At 47.0% G+C, this 17174-nt stretch overlaps 1 protein-coding gene across 3 annotated transcripts in view; it reads right to left on the bottom strand.

The window, feature by feature from the left end:
- The window catches only part of TRAF3 (TNF receptor associated factor 3), a 124427-nt gene that overhangs the window by 78619 nt on the left and 28634 nt on the right, over positions 1 to 17174 (bottom strand). Inside the window, exon 1 of one of the 3 annotated variants that reach the window (XM_073578016.1) lies at positions 7621 to 7774. The exons of 1 other annotated variant lie outside the window; for it this stretch is intronic. In XM_073578016.1, coding sequence (XP_073434117.1) covers positions 7621 to 7696 — 76 coding nt within the window. In that variant the 5' untranslated portion in view covers positions 7697 to 7774. Of the gene's footprint in view, positions 1 to 7491; positions 7775 to 17174 lie in introns of those variants that run through there. One more of the 3 variants, XM_073578017.1, reaches the window with a different exon arrangement.

Genomic DNA, 17174 nt, shown 5'->3' with positions numbered 1-17174 from the left:
CCCTTTAAGGTGGTTCAGAGAAGAAGCTATCATGGTGAAGTTCGGGATAAACCAGCTGTAATAGCCCACAATGCCCAGGAACACTCTGACGTGTGTTACACCCGGTCCTGCCCCCGGTTCTGGCGATGCCCCCGGTTCTGGCGCTGCCCCCGGTTCTGGTCCCTCACCTGCGGAAGACAGATGACTGTTGAAACGCGTTGTGCACTATGCATTAATAAAAAGATTTTAAATACACCATCTCCCTGCTCTGCGCTCTTTTGACCGGGTTATTATCCAGAATTGCAATTACCCTCCTCTCTAGAGGCACCCGGCTGGAGCTGCATTGTTCCCCTAACTACGGATGGCTGGCGCTCCATTTTGACCATCATACTGATCATGATCTGATCATTGCAGATCTCCGTCTCCGTGTCCTTCCGAGCAAGAAAATTTCTGGACCTTGAATTCCGGAGCTGCTGGGAACTTTATCCAGCAGGCGCTTGTGGATCATTACCGCTTATCAGTCCAGCATCTTCCTGACCCATTGCGGGTGACCGCTGTAGATGGCAAGCCACTGACCGAGCCCGTCCAGGTCCAGACCGAGCCTGTGGAGCTCCGGGTAGGTCTAATGCACTCTGAAAAAATCCATTTTTATGTGTACCCCGGTTTGTCTCACCCCTTGCTTTTAGGTTTACCATGGTTCCAGATGCACGAACCGGTCCTTAATTGGAGAACAGGAGAAGTTTCGCTCTGGGGGGATTACTGCGTGGACCGATGCCTAGCCCAGATTCAACCAGTTTCGTCTCCTGTCCTACCTGTTACCTTGCCAGGGTTACCTTCCTCTTACTGGTTCTTCTCGGATGTCTTTGGAAAAAGGAGGCAAAGAGACTTCCCCCACACAGGACATATGACTGCCCGATTGATCTTCTTCCCAGAACATCTCATCCCCGTAGGAGTTTTACCCCCTTTCCCATGCAGAGACTCAAGCCATGTCGGACTACATCCAGGAGAACCTGGCCAGAGGATTTATCCGAAAGTCATCTTCACTAGCAGAAGCAGGATTCTTCTTCATGAAGAAGAAAGACGGATCCCTGCGGCCCTGTATCGACTACCGGGGCCTAAACCAGATCACGGTAAAAAACAGGTATCCATTACCTCTTATTTCAGAGCTGTTTGATCGTCTCCGAGGGGCCAAGATCTTCACCAAATTGGATCGCAGAGGGGCCTACTACGAGGGACTTTACTTTGGATACCTGGGGCTCACTAGTCACGCCCCCTTTGGAGCCCCCCGGACCGTGGTCCCAAGGTTCCACTTTAAAAATAATAAACAAATGTGAACTTCATCATCTGTGCCTCCGCTTCCATTCGTTATAATATGCTTCTTTGAAAGGGGTTTTCGCCAACTCTGGATTGCCTCAACTTTGTTTGAGGAGTTATTTCTCCCCTGCCTACGACATAGTCCAAGTATTTAGCTTTCTCCATTCCCAAGGCATATTTCTTCGGGTTTATGGAAAACCCCGCCTTCCGTAGAGCAACAAGTATCGCCTGGACTTCGCTCAGATGGCTCCCACAATCTTGGCTGAAGATTACAATGTCATCCAGGTAAGCCACTGGGTACCTCTTGTGGGGAGCTAGGATTTGGTCCATGACTCTTTGGAAGGAGGCTAGAGCTCCTTGTAGCCCAAACAGCATCCTTACGTATTGGAAGCATCCATCTGGCATTGAGAAGGCAGTCTTCCCCTTGGCGTCTTGGGACATGGGGATTTGCCAATACCCTTTTGTGAGGTCAAGGGTAGTAATGTACCGAGCCGGCCCTAGCCTCTCAGTTAATTCATCGACACGGGACATTGGGTATGTATCGATCTTAGAAACCTTGTTCAGCTTCCTATAGTCATAGCAAAACCACCATTCCCCATCTGGTTTCAGCACTAAGACTATTGGACTGGCCCAGCCACTCTTGGATTCTTCAATGATGCTCAGACTTCACCTCATTTGATATCATCTCTCACTAGGCTTCGGGAATGTGATATGGCTTCAAGTTGACCAGGACATGAGGCTCCATCAGAACCTCATGCTCTATGATCTTTGTACAACCTGGTAGTTCTGGGTACAGGTCTTTGTTCTGATATAACAACTCTCAGCACTGTTGCTTTTGGGAACCTGACAGCATCTCTGCCACCTTAACTTCTTCCATGTCAGCTTCAGGTTTAGCAATCAAACACAGATTGCACTCGCTCCATAGCTCGCCATGGCTTAATCAGGTTGACATGGTATACCTGGTAGGGCTTCTTTCTACCTGGTTGGTGGACTTCTTAGTTGACATCACCAACCTTTTCAACTACTTCATAGGGACTCTGCCATTTGTACCGGAATTTGCTCTCCAACGTAGGTACCAACACCAGTACTCGATCCCTAGGTTCGAAGTGTCTCACCCTCGCCAACCTACTGTACCACTTTCGTCTGTGCCTCTTGTGCTTTGAGGAGGTGTTCTCACATGATGGGCATCACCTTGGCAATCCTCTCTTGCATCTGGGCCACATGCTCGATCACACTCTGGTAGGATGTAGACTCCGCCTCCCATGCCTCTTTCGCTACATCAAGGAGTTCAAGGGGGTGTCAGCCATACAACAGTTTAAAAGGGGGTAGAACCCAGTAGAGGCCTTCAGGTCTTCTCTGATGAAGAATAAAAGGTACGACAGTAGACAGTCCAAGTCGCGGCCTTCCTTCTCTATGACCTTCTTCAACATGGCCTTCAAGGTTTTATTAAATCTTTCCAAGCTATCGGTCTGTGGATGGTAAACTGAAGTCTGGAGATGGGTGATTTGCAGGGTCTTGCACAATTCCCTCATCACCTTTGACATTAATGGGATCCCTTGGTCCGTTAGGATCTCCTTAGGTAACCCCGTTCTTGAAAAGATGTGGACCAACTCCCAGGCTGTTCACTTGGCGGAGGAGTTTCATAGTGGTATTGCCTCGGGGTACCGTGTAGCATAGTCCAGTACCATCAAAATATATTAACGCCATCTGGTAGACTTGACAAGGGGTCCCACTAAATCCATGGCTATGCGATCAAATGGCACCTCAATAATGGGAAAAGGCACTAAGGTAGACTACTGGGGAGGTCAGCTGGCAGGTGGGACATGTCCTACAGAAATTCACAATATCACGGTGACAACTGGGCCAGTAGAACCTCTGGAGGATCTGTTCCTGGGTTTTTTCTACACCCAGATGACCAGTTAACACGTGTATGTATCATGTCTAACACTCTGCTTCTGTACAGCTCTGGCACCAGTAACTGCTCAGTTACCTCCCCTCTCAGCTTGGTGACCCAGTACAGAAATGATCCATTTACAGCAAAGTATGGGTATTGGGTGTCAGCCCCCAGCTCTTGAGCAACCCTATTAAGTACTGTCACATTACACAGTTTCAAAGGGAAACTCGTCAGCTGGGGCCTGCAATGAGGTTTCCTTTGGAGCAATCTGGCTGTTGTCCATGCTACCAGACCCTAAAATAATGCAAAGTCCCTCCCTATTATAATAGGGTGCAATAGGTCCTTGACCACGCCGACCTCATGGGACTCGGTGCCACAGATTGTGTTTATGACTAGAGTTGAGCGAATTTGCGCGGGTCCCTGCTTATTTGGTAAGCAATAGTGCTTTCTGAACAAGCTGCAGAGGGAACTCCCGGCTTCCAGGATCGCTCCGCCTGATCAGCTGTTCAGCTCCCCAGCTGCATATGTCGCGGCTGTGTGACAGCCTGTGTATTGGGCACTCCATGAATGTGTCGTGACAGTGACAAAGCCGTGACACATGCAGCTGCGGTGCCGAAAAGCTGATCAGCTGGCACACTCCATTGATTTCGGGTTCCTTCGTCAGCTTATTCGAATAAGCCCTGACTCGATCAAATTCGCTCAACTCTATTTATGACCACTAAGGCCACAAGGTAGTCTTTAGCATCACCATGGATACAGCGCTTGCTCACCATCTTCCCAGAAATTAGCCGTTGAGAAATTAGGACCCTCACCAAACTCCCCGAGTCCAACAGGCCAGTCATTTGCACTCCGTTCACTGATACAGGACTCGCCTGTGGCCCCTTCCCCGTTTGAGGGACAGCACTTCAGGTAGGATAGGCAAGATACAAGCACCGCCGTCCTAGGCTGCAGTCCATTGGCTCGGTCGTCATGGGACAACGGGTGGCTATGTGGCCTGGGGTATAACACGTCCAACAAATTACACTATTGGATGAGGACTTTGACAATAACCCAGGACGCCTCCTGGGCTCTTGAATGCCTCCAGATGTGGCTCTAGCTCCCCTCTTATGGGTGTCAGCCCCACTTTGGGAACCCCAGCAAGAAGATGCTACGACCCCTTGATTCCCCAAAGAACTGGTACCTCTCCACCAGACCCACCAGATTATCTGCATTGCCGAGGCACTTCCTATAATTCCACACCAAACATAAAGAAGAGGGTGGACAAAAGTATTGGCACTGTTCGAAAAATCATGTGATGCTTCTCTAATTTGTGTAATTAACAGCACCTGTAACTTACCTGTGGCACCTAACAGGTGTTGGCAATAACTAAATCACACTTGCAGCCAGTTGACATGGATTAAAGTTGACTCAACCTCTGTCCTGTGTCCTTGTGTGTACCACATTGAGCATGGAGAAAAGAAAGAAGACCAAAGAACTGTCTGAGGACTTGAGAAACCAAATTGTGAGGAAGCATGAGCAATCTCAAGGCTACACGTCCATCTCCAAAGACCTGAATGTTCCTGTATCTACCGTGCGCAGTGTCATCAAGAAGTTTAAAGCCCATGGCACTGTGGCTAGCCTCCCTAAATGTGGATGGAAAGGAAAAATTGACTAGAGATTTCAACGCAAGATTGTGCGGATGTTGGATAAAGAGCCTCGACTAACATCCAAACAAGTTCAAGCTGCCCTGCAGTCCGAGGGTTCAACAGTGTCAACCCGTACTATCCGTCGGCGTCTGAATGAAAAGGGACTGTATGGTAGGAGACCCAGGAAGATCCCACTTCTTACCCCGAGACATAAAAAAGCCAGGCTGGAGTTTGCCAAAACTTACCTGAAAAAGCCTAAAACATTTTGGAAGAATGTTCTCTGGTCAGATGAGACAAAAGTAGAGCTTTTTGGGCAAAGGCATCAACATAGATTTTACAGGAGAAAAAAAAAGAGGCATTCAAAGAAAAGAACACGGTCCCTACAGTCAAACATGGTGGAGGTTCCCTGATGTTTTGAGGTTGCTTTGCTGCCTCTGGCACTGGACTGCTTGACCGTGTGCATGGCATTATGAAGTCTGAAGACTACCAACAAATTTTGCAGCATAATGTAGGGCCCAGTGTGAGAAAGCTGGGTCTCCCTCAGAGGTCATGGGTCTTCCAGCAGGACAATGACCCAAAACACACTTCAAAAAGCACTAGAAAATGGTTTGAGAGAAAGCACTGAAGACTTCTAAGGTGGCCAGCAATAAGTCCAGACCTGAATCCCATAGAACACCTGTGGAGAGATCTAAAAATGGCAGTTTGGAGACGGCACCCTTCTAATATCAGGGACCTGGAGCAGTTTGCCAAAGAAGAATGGTCTAAAATTCCAGCAGAGCATTGTAAGAAACTCATTGATGGTTACCGGAAGCGGTTGGTCGCAGTTATTTTGGCTAAAGGTTGTGTAACCAAGTATTAGGATGAGGGTGCCAATACTTTTGTCTGGCCCATTTTAGGAGTTTTGTGTGAAATGATCAATGTTTTGCTTTTTGCTTCATTCTCTTTTGTGTTTTTTCATTTACGACAAATTAAATGAAGATAATAATACCAAAGAATTTGTGTTTGCAATCATTTTCAGGAAGAAACTGAATATTATCTGACAGAATTGCAGGGGTGTCAATACTTTTGGCCACAACTGTATATACAGGTGCGTATGTAGGAATCCATATATATAGTGGCGTCTGTATGAATGTATATATACACAGGTGCGTATGTATATGAATGCGTATATATAGGTGCGTATGTAGAAATTCGTATATATATAGTGGTGTCTGTATGAATGTATATATATATATACACACAGGTGCGTATGTATATGAATGCGTATATACAGGTGCGTATGTAGAAATTCGTATATATATAGTGGTGTCTGTATGAATGTGTATATATATATATATATATATATATATATATATATATATATATACACACAGGTGCGTATGTATATGAATGCGTATATACAGGTGCGTATGTAGAAATTCGTATATATATAGTGGTGTCTGTATGAATGTATATATATATACACACAGGTGCGTATGTATATGAATGCGTATATACAGGTGCGTATGTAGAAATTCGTATATATATAGTGGTGTCTGTATGAATGTATATATATATACACACAGGTGCGTATGTATATGAATGCGTATATACAGGTGCGTATGTAGAAATTCGTATATATATAGTGGTGTCTGTATGAATGTATATATATATATATACACACAGGTGCGTATGTATATGAATGCGTATATACAGGTGCGTATGTAGAAATTCGTATATATATAGTGGTGTCTGTATGAATGTATATATATATATATACACACAGGTGCGTATGTATATGAATGCGTATATACAGGTGCGTATGTAGAAATTCGTATATATATAGTGGTGTCTGTATGAATGTATATATATATACACACAGGTGCGTATGTATATGAATGCGTATATACAGGTGCGTATGTAGAAATTCGTATATATATAGTGGTGTCTGTATGAATGTATATATATATATACACACAGGTGCGTATGTATATGAATGCGTATATACAGGTGCGTATGTAGAAATTCGTATATATATAGTGGTGTCTGTATGAATGTATATATACAGGTGCGTTTGTTGGAATTTGTATATATAGTAGCGTCTGGATGAATGTATATATACAGGAGTGCTTTTATTAATACAGGTGCACCAAGTATAAATGTGTAAGTACAGGTATGAATGGATATATTAGGCACCTTAGCTACACATAAGCATGTATATGTCTGTATATGAGTTTATTGGAGGGCACACGTGTAAGGGTATATATTTATTCTTCATACCCACACATGAACTGTGTATATATATATATATACACACACGATTACATAGCAGACAGTACAGATGAGCGTACACCAGCAGAGGCCATTGCACAGGTCACCTATAGCCCTCACCGCTGCATCAGCCCTAGAAGAACTTTTAACCCTTATCCTGCCACATAAAAACTGAGCCAGACATGGTAAAATCTCCCACCCCATAACCCCACAGAGGATGTGTGGCACCCGGCTCAGTCCTCCTACACGGCAGGCCCTTCGCAATACCCCAAACCCCCATCACCACAGATCCAGACACTGGCCCTTTAAGTCCACGGTCCGCCCACACGAACCCACGGTGCTATGCTGCAGGATACAAGGGGAGCCGGGCCGCGGGGGGAAGGGGGTACACGCTCCTTGTGCGGGCAGAGCCTGGCGGTGGCTACTTACTATTCATCGGCGGCAACCAAGGTAAGGAGGAGGACGCCGCCGGCTCAGTAACAGCCGCCCAGGTCTCTGCTCACAGCAAACGTGAACAAACCGACATTGTTGCAAAAGTGAATCAGAAAAAGCCCCTACTCGGAGAGCTCCGCTGCGCCGGCCCACTGGAAAGTCCCGGCTGCCACTTCCTCTGCTGCTTGGAAATCCCCTGCATAGAAGTGTGAGAGCAGCTCTGAACTCTGCTGCCCCCTGTGGATCAGACTGCGCCATGTGCGGGAACAGAGCGGCCCCATAGTGTGCAGGCGCCTATAGAACCACTGTGTATAGTGCCCTGACCTGCTCCGTGGCGTACCGGATCCTATAGAACCACTGTGTATAGTGCCCTGACCTGCTCCGTGGCGTACCGGATCCTATAGAACCACTGTGTATAGTGCCCTGACCTGCTCCGTGGCGTACCGGATCCTATAGAACCACTGTGTATAGTGCCCTGACCTGCTCCGTGGCGTACCGGATCCTATAGAACCACTGTGTATAGTGCCCTGACCTGCTCCGTGGCGTACCGGATCCTATAGAACCACTGTGTATAGTGCCCTGACCTGCTCCGTGGCGTACCGGATCCTATAGAACCACTGTGTATAGTGCCCTGACCTGCTCCGTGGCGTACCGGATCCTATAGAACCACTGTGTATAGTGCCCTGACCTGCTCCGTGGCGTACCGGATCCTATAGAACCACTGTGTATAGTGCCCTGACCTGCTCCGTGGCGTACCGGATCCTATAGAACCACTGTGTATAGTGCCCTGACCTGCTCCGTGGCGTACCGGATCCTATAGAACCACTGTGTATAGTGCCCTGACCTGCTCCGTGGCGTACCGGATCCTATAGAACCACTGTGTATAGTGCCCTGACCTGCTCCGTGGCGTACCGGATCCTATAGAACCACTGTGTATAGTGCCCTGACCTGCTCCGTGGCGTACCGGATCCTATAGAACCACTGTGTATAGTGCCCTGACCTGCTCCGTGGCGTACCGGATCCTATAGAACCACTGTGTATAGTGCCCTGACCTGCTCCGTGGCGTACCGGATCCTATAGAACCACTGTGTATAGTGCCCTGACCTGCTCCGTGGCGTACCGGATCCTATAGAACCACTGTGTATAGTGCCCTGACCTGCTCCGTGGCGTACCGGATCCTATAGAACCACTGTGTATAGTGACCTGACCTGCTCCGTGGCGTACCGGATCCTATAGAACCACTGTGTGTATATATATGTCTATAGTGCCCTGACCTGCCCATAGTGTACAGGTGCCTATAGAACCACTGTATGTATATAGTGCCCTGACCTGCCCATAGTGTACAGGTGCCTATAGAACCACTGTATGTGTGTATATATATAGTGCCCTGATCTGCCTCCATGGTGTGCAGGCACCTATAGAATCACTGTATGTATATATATATAGTGCCCTGACCTGCCCATAGTGTGAAGGCGCCTATAGAACCACTGTGTATAGTGCCCTGACCTGCTCCGTGGCGTACCGGATCCTATAGAACCACTGTGTATAGTGCCCTGACCTGCTCCGTGGCGTACCGGATCCTATAGAACCACTGTGTATAGTACCCTGACCTGCTCAGTGGCGTACCGGATCCTATAGAACCACTGTGTATAGTGCCCTGACCTGCTCCATGGCGTACCGGATCCTATAGAACCACTGTGTATAGTGCCCTGACCTGCTCCGTGGCGTACCGGATCCTATAGAACCACTGTGTATAGTGCCCTGACCTGCTCCGTGGCGTACCGGATCCTATAGAACCACTGTGTATAGTACCCTGACCTGCTCCGTGGTGTACCGGATCCTATAGAACCACTGTGTATAGTGCCCTGACCTGCTCCATGGCGTACCGGATCCTATAGAACCACTGTGTGTATATATATATATATGTCTATAGTGCCCTGACCTGCCCATAGTGTACAGGTGCCTATAGAACCACTGTATGTATATATATATAGTGCCCTGACCTGCCCATAGTGTACAGGTGCCTATAGAACCACTGTATATATATATATATATATAGTGCCCTGATCTGCCTCCATGGTGTGCAGGCACCTATAGAACCACTGTATGTATATATATAGTGCCCTGACCTGCTCCGTGGCGTACCGGATCCTATAGAACCACTGTGTGTATATATATAGTGCCCTGACCTGCCCATAGTGTACAGGTGCCTATAGAACCACTGTATATATATATATATATATAGTGCCCTGATCTGCCTCCATGGTGTACAGGCACCTATAGAACCACTGTATGTATGTATAAATATATATATATAGTGCCCTGACCTGCCCATAGTGTGCAGGTGCCTATAGAACCACTGTGTATAGTGCCCTGACCTGCTCCGTGGCGTACCGGATCCTATAGAACCACTGTGTATAGTGCCCTGACCTGCTCCGTGGCGTACCGGATCCTATAGAACCACTGTGTATAGTGCCCTGACCTGCTCCGTGGCGTACCGGATCCTATAGAACCACTGTGTATAGTACCCTGACCTGCTCAGTGGTGTACCGGATCCTATAGAACCACTGTGTATAGTGCCCTGACCTGCTCCATGGCGTACCGGATCCTATAGAACGACTGTGTGTATATATATGTCTATAGTGCCCTGACCTGCCCATAGTGTACAGGTGCCTATAGAACCACTGTGTATAGTGCCCTGACCTGCTCCATGGCGTACCGGATCCTATAGAACCACTGTGTGTATATATATGTCTATAGTGCCCTGACCTGCCCATAGTGTACAGGTGCCTATAGAACCACTGTGTGTATAGTGCCCTGACCTGCCCATAGTGTGCAGGCGCCTATAGAACCACTGTGTATAGTGCCCTGACCTGCTCCATGGCGTACCGGATCCTATAGAACCACTGTGTGTATATACAGTTGTGGCCAAAAGTATTGACATCCCTGCAATTTTGTCAGATAATACTCAGTTTCTTCCTGAAAATGATTGCAAACACAAATTCTTTGGTATTATTATCTTCATTTAATTTGTCTTAAATGAAAAAACACAAATGAGAATGAAGCAAAAAGCAAAACATTGATCATTTCACACAAAACTCCAAAAATGGGCCAGACAAAAGTATTGGCACCCTCAGCCTAATACTTGGTTGCACAACCTTTAGCCAAAATAACTGCGACCAACCGCTTCCGGTAACCATCAATGAGTTTCTTACAATGCTCTGCTGGAATTTTAGACCATTCTTCTTTGGCAAACTGCTCCAGGTCCCTGATATTTGAAGGGTGCCTTCTCCAAACTGCCATTTTTAGATCTCTCCACAGGTGTTCTATGGGATTCAGGTCTGGACTCATTGCTGGCCACCTTAGAAGTCTCCAGTGCTTTCTCTCAAACCATTTTCTAGTGCTTTTTGAATTGTGTGTTTGGGTCATTGTCCTGCTGGAAGACCCATGACCTCTGAGGGAGACCCAGCTTTCTCACACTGGGCCCTACATTATGCTGCAAAATTTGTTGGTAGTCTTCAGACTTCAAAAAGGCCATGCACACGGTTAAGCAGTCCAGTGCCAGAGGCAGCAAAGCAACCCCAAAACATCAGGGAACCTCTGCCATGTTTGACTGTAGGGACCGTGTTTTTTTCTTTGAATGCCTCTTTTATTCTCCTGTAAACTCTATGTTGATGCCTTTGCCCAAAAAGCTCTACTTTTGTCTCATCTGACCAGAGAACATTCTTTCAAAACGTTTTAGGCTTTTTCAGGTAAGTTTTGGCAAACTCCAGCCTGGCTTTTTTATGTCTCAGGGTAAGAAGTGGGGTCTTCATGGGTCTCCTACCATACAGTCCCTTTTCATTCAGACGCCGACGGATAGTACGGGTTGACACTGTTGTACCCTCGGACTGCAGGGCAGCTTGAACTTGTTTGGATGTTAGTCGAGGTTCTTTATCCAACATCCGCACAATCTTGTGTTGAAATCTCTTGTCAATTTTTCTTTTCCGTCCACATCTAGGTAGGTTAGCCACAGTGCCATGGGCTTTAAACTTCTTGATGACACTGCGCATGGTAGACACAGGAACATTCAGGTCTTTGGAGATGGACTTATAGCCTTGAGATTGCTCATGCTTCCTCACAACTTGGTTTCTCAAGTCCTCAGACATTTCTTTGGTCTTCTTTCTTTTCTCCATGCTCAATGTGGTACACACAAGGACACAGGACAGAGGCTGAGTCAACTTTAATCCATGTCAACTGGTTGCAAGTGTGATTTAGTTATTGCCAACACCTGTTAGGTGCCACAGGTAAGTTACACGTGCTGTTAATTACACAAATTAGAGAAGCATCACATGATTTTTCGAACAGTGCCAATACTTTTGTCCACTCTCTTTTTTATGTTTGGTGTGGAATTATATCCAATTTGGCTTTAGGACAATTCTTTTTGTGTTTTTTTCATTTAAGACAAATTAAATGAAGATAATAATACCAAAGAATCTGTGCTTGCAATCATTTTCAGGAAGAAACTGAGTATTATCTGACAAAATTGCAGGGGTGTCAATACTTTTGGCCACAACTGTATATATATGTCTATAGTGCCCTGACCTGCCCATAGTGTACAGTTGCCTATAGAACCACTGTATATATATAGTGCCCTGATCTGCCTCCATGGTGTACAGGCACCTATAGAACCACTGTATATAGTGCCCTGACCTGCTACATTGTCAACTTCAGCCAAAAAGGGTTCAGCCTCCATGCCATCCTATTAGTCAATGGCCCATATTTAAGCTTGAGAATAATTGGTCTATGATCCGAAATCCCCCTGCCTCCATGTTTAATATCATCCACCCATGCCGCCAGACTGCTGGACCCAAAAATGTAGTCTATGCGAGACAGTGAACGTTTGGTGGAGGAATGGCAAGTATACTCCTTGGTCTCTGGATGGCGCATTCTCCATAGATCCAGCTGCCCGCCATGAATTGTGACAGTTGGGATGTGCCCGGGGGGGGGGGGGGACCCCACCCCCCACCCTGTACTCCATCCCCCAGTCTCAATTTATCAAGATGGTTGTTCATGACCAAATTAAAGTCTCCCATACAGATGACGTGTGCGTCTGGGTAATTTAAAGCAAAGCTCAGTGCCTTCTGAACAATTGATATATTGGCCGGAGGGGGATTATAGATACAAAGAATGACATATTTCTGAGAGTTAATTAGCGCATGTACGAACACAAACCGTCCCTCGGGGTCCCTCCGGGCCTCCCCGGCCTCCCACCGAACATCCTTATGAATTAACAGTGAAACTCCCCTTGAGTAGCTGGTGTGAAAAGCATGTATAAACCATTGCACCCACGGTTTCTGTACCCACCGAACCGTATCCCTGGTCAGGTGCGTCTCTACCAGGGCCATAATGTGAAGACGGTGATGTCTGATCTGTGAGAACACCTTAATTTTCTTTCGAGGGGTTTTTATACCTCTTACATTCCAGGTCATACAAATCAGCTCAGAACCCATTCCCCTGCATCTGTATATGATGCATAAGGGTGCCCGATCCAGGTGCAGAGACCCAACACAGATAGCAGAATTTGGCGTCGGCTGCGGCCTCCATCTAAACAACTATAAAAACTAAAACTTTTGAAAAAGAAAAAGCAAAACAGGAACCTATAGTAACATAGGCGTACAGTCTTACGCCCCCATCAAAAGATAAACAAGGGGATACCATCACTGAGTACAGCGTCCGGTATAGCTGGTATCTGGGAACTCGCCGGGAGAGCTCCAATTAGTCCGCTAATTGAGAGGATCCAAGGTAACAGCTGCCACATTAGGACTCCTTCGCAGGGGATCCCCCATGGGACCGCAGCCACTCAATCGCCTCCGGATCTGTAAAAAATACGGAGGAACCCTCATGGAAAACTTGGAGCCGGGTCGGATATATCATCGAATATACAATGTTCCTGTCTCTGAGTCGCCTCTTGACCTCGGAGAACTGCGCCCGTTGCTTCTGCAGCTCCACGGAGAAATCCGGAAAGATGGAAATGACAGCATTGTTGAATTTAATAGGACTTTTCAGGCGTGCAAGACGCAATGTGGTATCTCTGTCATTGCAGTTGAGCAGGCGTGCCAGGAATGGTCGAGGTGGGGCCCCCGGAGGCAGGGGTCTTGTAGGGACCCTGTGAGCTCTTTCAACGGCAAACACTGAGGAGAATTCGTCCCCCAGGGAGGTCTTAAGCCAATCCTCCAGAAACTGCTCAGGATGCTGACCTTCCGAACGCTCAGGTAGTCCAACAATACGGATGTTATTCCGGCGCATTCTGTTTTCTAAATCATCCGCTTTCTGCTTCCAAGCAGTCATGGAGCCCACCACCTTCATTAATTTAGTCTCCATAGGTACAATGGTATCTTCCACCTTAGACACCCTCGTCTCCACCTCCGTAATGCGCCCCTTCATGGCCTGCATATCCTGACGGAGTCTCCCCACCTCAGTGTAGACATCCTCAATTTTCTCCGTCAGGGATGTCCTGGTCAATGAGAGAGCCTGCATCAACTGCTCAGATGCCTGTTTAAGGGTCAGTTCTTCCTGTTCCATCTCCTCCTCGCCCCCAGACTGGCGATTTTTGCGCTGAACTTGAGAGGATGTGCTCCTATTATGCCGTGCACCTTCAGCGGGGTCAGCTCTAGCAAACTCCTTCAATTTTTCCGCCGCTTCCGACCCTTTAAGTTGGCTCATGATTGTCTGCAGTGTGTTCTGCTGAAACAATTGAAACGTGTAATCCAGGTATCACCCACTACAGATGGGAATCACAGCGGGCTGGCAACAGTTGAATATGGCTCAGGCTACAGAGGGATGCCTGCGGGATTACACGGAGGGCAGCCAGGCACAATTCAAATGATCTTTATGGCCTGGGGGGGAGGGGGGGTCCCGCAGAGGCAGCTGCAGTGGGGGAGGGCGCACAGGGCCTCCCTTAATGATGGCGCCAGCCTGCACTGTGAGCGGGTAAGAAGAGAGGGATACCACGCGGGGCCCGTTTTTCCAGGGCACTCACCGCATGCTCCCTTAGGTTGTCAGCCGGTTTTCTTCACTGCCCGGCGGCGGTGCAGCAGTGGGAAGCCGGCGCTACAGCTCTCAGCAGCTGAGCCGCGCGCCCAAGATGGCCGCCGCCTCGTGGGGGAACCAGCCACCCGCTTCTATCTCCCCCGCCGCCCGCTCCTAAAAGCCGTCTCCCAACCTGCCATGGAGTGCCCAGGGGGTCCCGGTGTCCAAGGGGGTCCAGCCAGCCGCAAGTAAGTCGCCAGGAGAGGGTCTAGGGATCAGGATTTGTCAGGATTAAGAGGAGCTCTCTTCACCAGCGTCCTCTCCCGTTCACGGCATAGCCACGCCCCCCTGACCTGCTACATTGTGTACAAGCACCTATAGAACCACTGTATGTAGTGCCCTGACCTGCTCCATGGTTTACAGGCTACTATAGAATCACTGTATGTAGAACCCTTACCTGCTCCATAGCCTACAGGCGCCCATAGAACCACTATATGTAGTGCCCTGATCCGCTCCCTGGTGTACAAGTGCCTATAGAACCACTGTAATGCCCTGATCTGCTCCATGATGTACAAAAGCCTATAGAATCACTGTATGTACTGCACTGACCCGCTCCATAGTGTACAGGCACCTATAGAACCATTGTATGCAGTGCCCTGATCTGCTCCATGATGTACAAGCACCTATAGAATCATTATATATAGTGCCTTGATCTGCTCCATGGTGTACAGGTGCCTATAGAATCATTGTATATAGTGCCTTGATCTGCTCCATGGTGTACAAGCGCCTATAGAATCATTGTATATAGTGCCTTGATCTGCTCCATGGTGTACAGGCGCCTATAGAATCATTATATATAGTGCCTTGATCTGCTCCATGGTGTACAGGTGCCTATAGAATCATTGTATATAGTGTCTTGATCTGCTCCATGGTGTACAGGTGCCTATAGAATCATTATATATAGTGTCTCGATCTGCTCCATGGTGTACATTCGCCTATAGAATCATTGTATATAGTGCCTTGATCTGCTCCATGGTGTACAGGCGCCTATAGAACCACTGTATTTAGTGCCCTGACCAGCTCCATGGGGTACAGGCGCCTATAGAACCACTGTATGTAGTGCCCTGATCTGATCCATTGTGTAGCAGAGCCTATAGATTCACTGTATAAAGTGACTTGATCTCCTCCATGGTGTACAGTCGCTTATAGAATCACTGTGATTAGTGACCTGAGCTGCTACATAGTGTACAGGAGCCTATAGAATCCATGTATATAGTGACGTAATTGGCTGTGCAGTGTGGGACCCGATCTCTCAACAAGTTACAGGAGAGTATTGAATTCATGTATATAGAGATCTGATCTGCTCCATTGTGCACAGGAGCCTATAGAATCCATTTATATGGTGACTTGAGCTGCTCCATAGTGTACAAGAGCCTATATAATTCATATATATAGTGACCTGAGCTGCTCAATGGTGCACAGGAGCCTATATAAATGTATATACTGACATGAACTACTCCATGGTGTACAGGTGCCTGTAGAATCACTGTATATAGTGACATGAGCCTAAAAAATCTATGTATATAGTGACCCAAGCTTCTCCATAGAGTACATGCCCTTTTCGAATCCATGTATATAGTGACATGAGCCACTCCATAGTGTACAGAAGCCTATAGAATCCATGTATATAGTGACCTGATCTGCTCCATGGTGCACAGGAGCCTAAAGTACCCATGTATTTAGTAACCCAATATGTTTCATGGTGCATAGGAGCCTATAAAATTCATGTATATAGTGACGTTAGCTGCTCCATGGTGTACATGCGCCTATAGAATCACTGTATATAGTGACCCGAGATTCTCTATTGTGCACATGAGCCTATATAATTACATATATATAGTGACCTGAGATGCTCCATAGTGTACAGGCACCTATAGCCTATCTGTATATAGTTATCTGAGCTGCTCCATGGTGTACAGGTGTCTATAGAATCACAGAATATAAGGATCTGAGCTGCTCCATAATATATAGGCATGTGCATAATCCATGTATATAGCGACCTGAGCTGCTCCATACTGTCCAAGAGCCTATAGAATCACTGTATACAGTGAAATAGTGATCCGAGCCTGAGTTACATCCTGTATTATACTCCAGAGCTGCACTCACTATTCTGCTGGTGCAGTCACTGTGTACATATATTACATTATTGATCCTGAGTTACATCCTGTATTATACCCCAGAGCTGCACTCACTATTCTGCTGGTGCAGTCACTGTGTACATACATTACATTACTGATCCTGAGTTACATCCTGTGTTATACCCCAGAGCTGCACTCACTATTCTGCTGGTGCAGTCACTACATACATTACTGATCCTGTACTGATCCTGAGTTACATCCTGTATTATAATCCAGAGCTGCACTCACTATTCTGCTGGTGTATTCACTGTGTACATACATTACATTACTGATCCTGAGTTACATCCTGTATTATACTCCAGAGCTGCACTCAGTATTCTGCTGGTGCAGTCACTGTGTACATACATTACATTACTGATCCTGAGTTACACCCTGTATTATACTCCAGAGCTGCACTCACTTTTCTGATGGTTTATTCACTGTGTACATACATTACATTACTGATACTGTACTGATCCTGAGTTACCTCCT

The sequence above is a fragment of the Dendrobates tinctorius genome, unplaced genomic scaffold (genome assembly GCF_039654945.1).
Source record: "Dendrobates tinctorius isolate UK_male_01 unplaced genomic scaffold, ASM3965494v1 ptg000058l, whole genome shotgun sequence".
NCBI lineage: Eukaryota > Metazoa > Chordata > Amphibia > Anura > Dendrobatidae > Dendrobates > Dendrobates tinctorius.
Note: the sequence above shows the minus strand (reverse complement) of the source record. Positions and strands in the feature narration are given on the sequence as shown.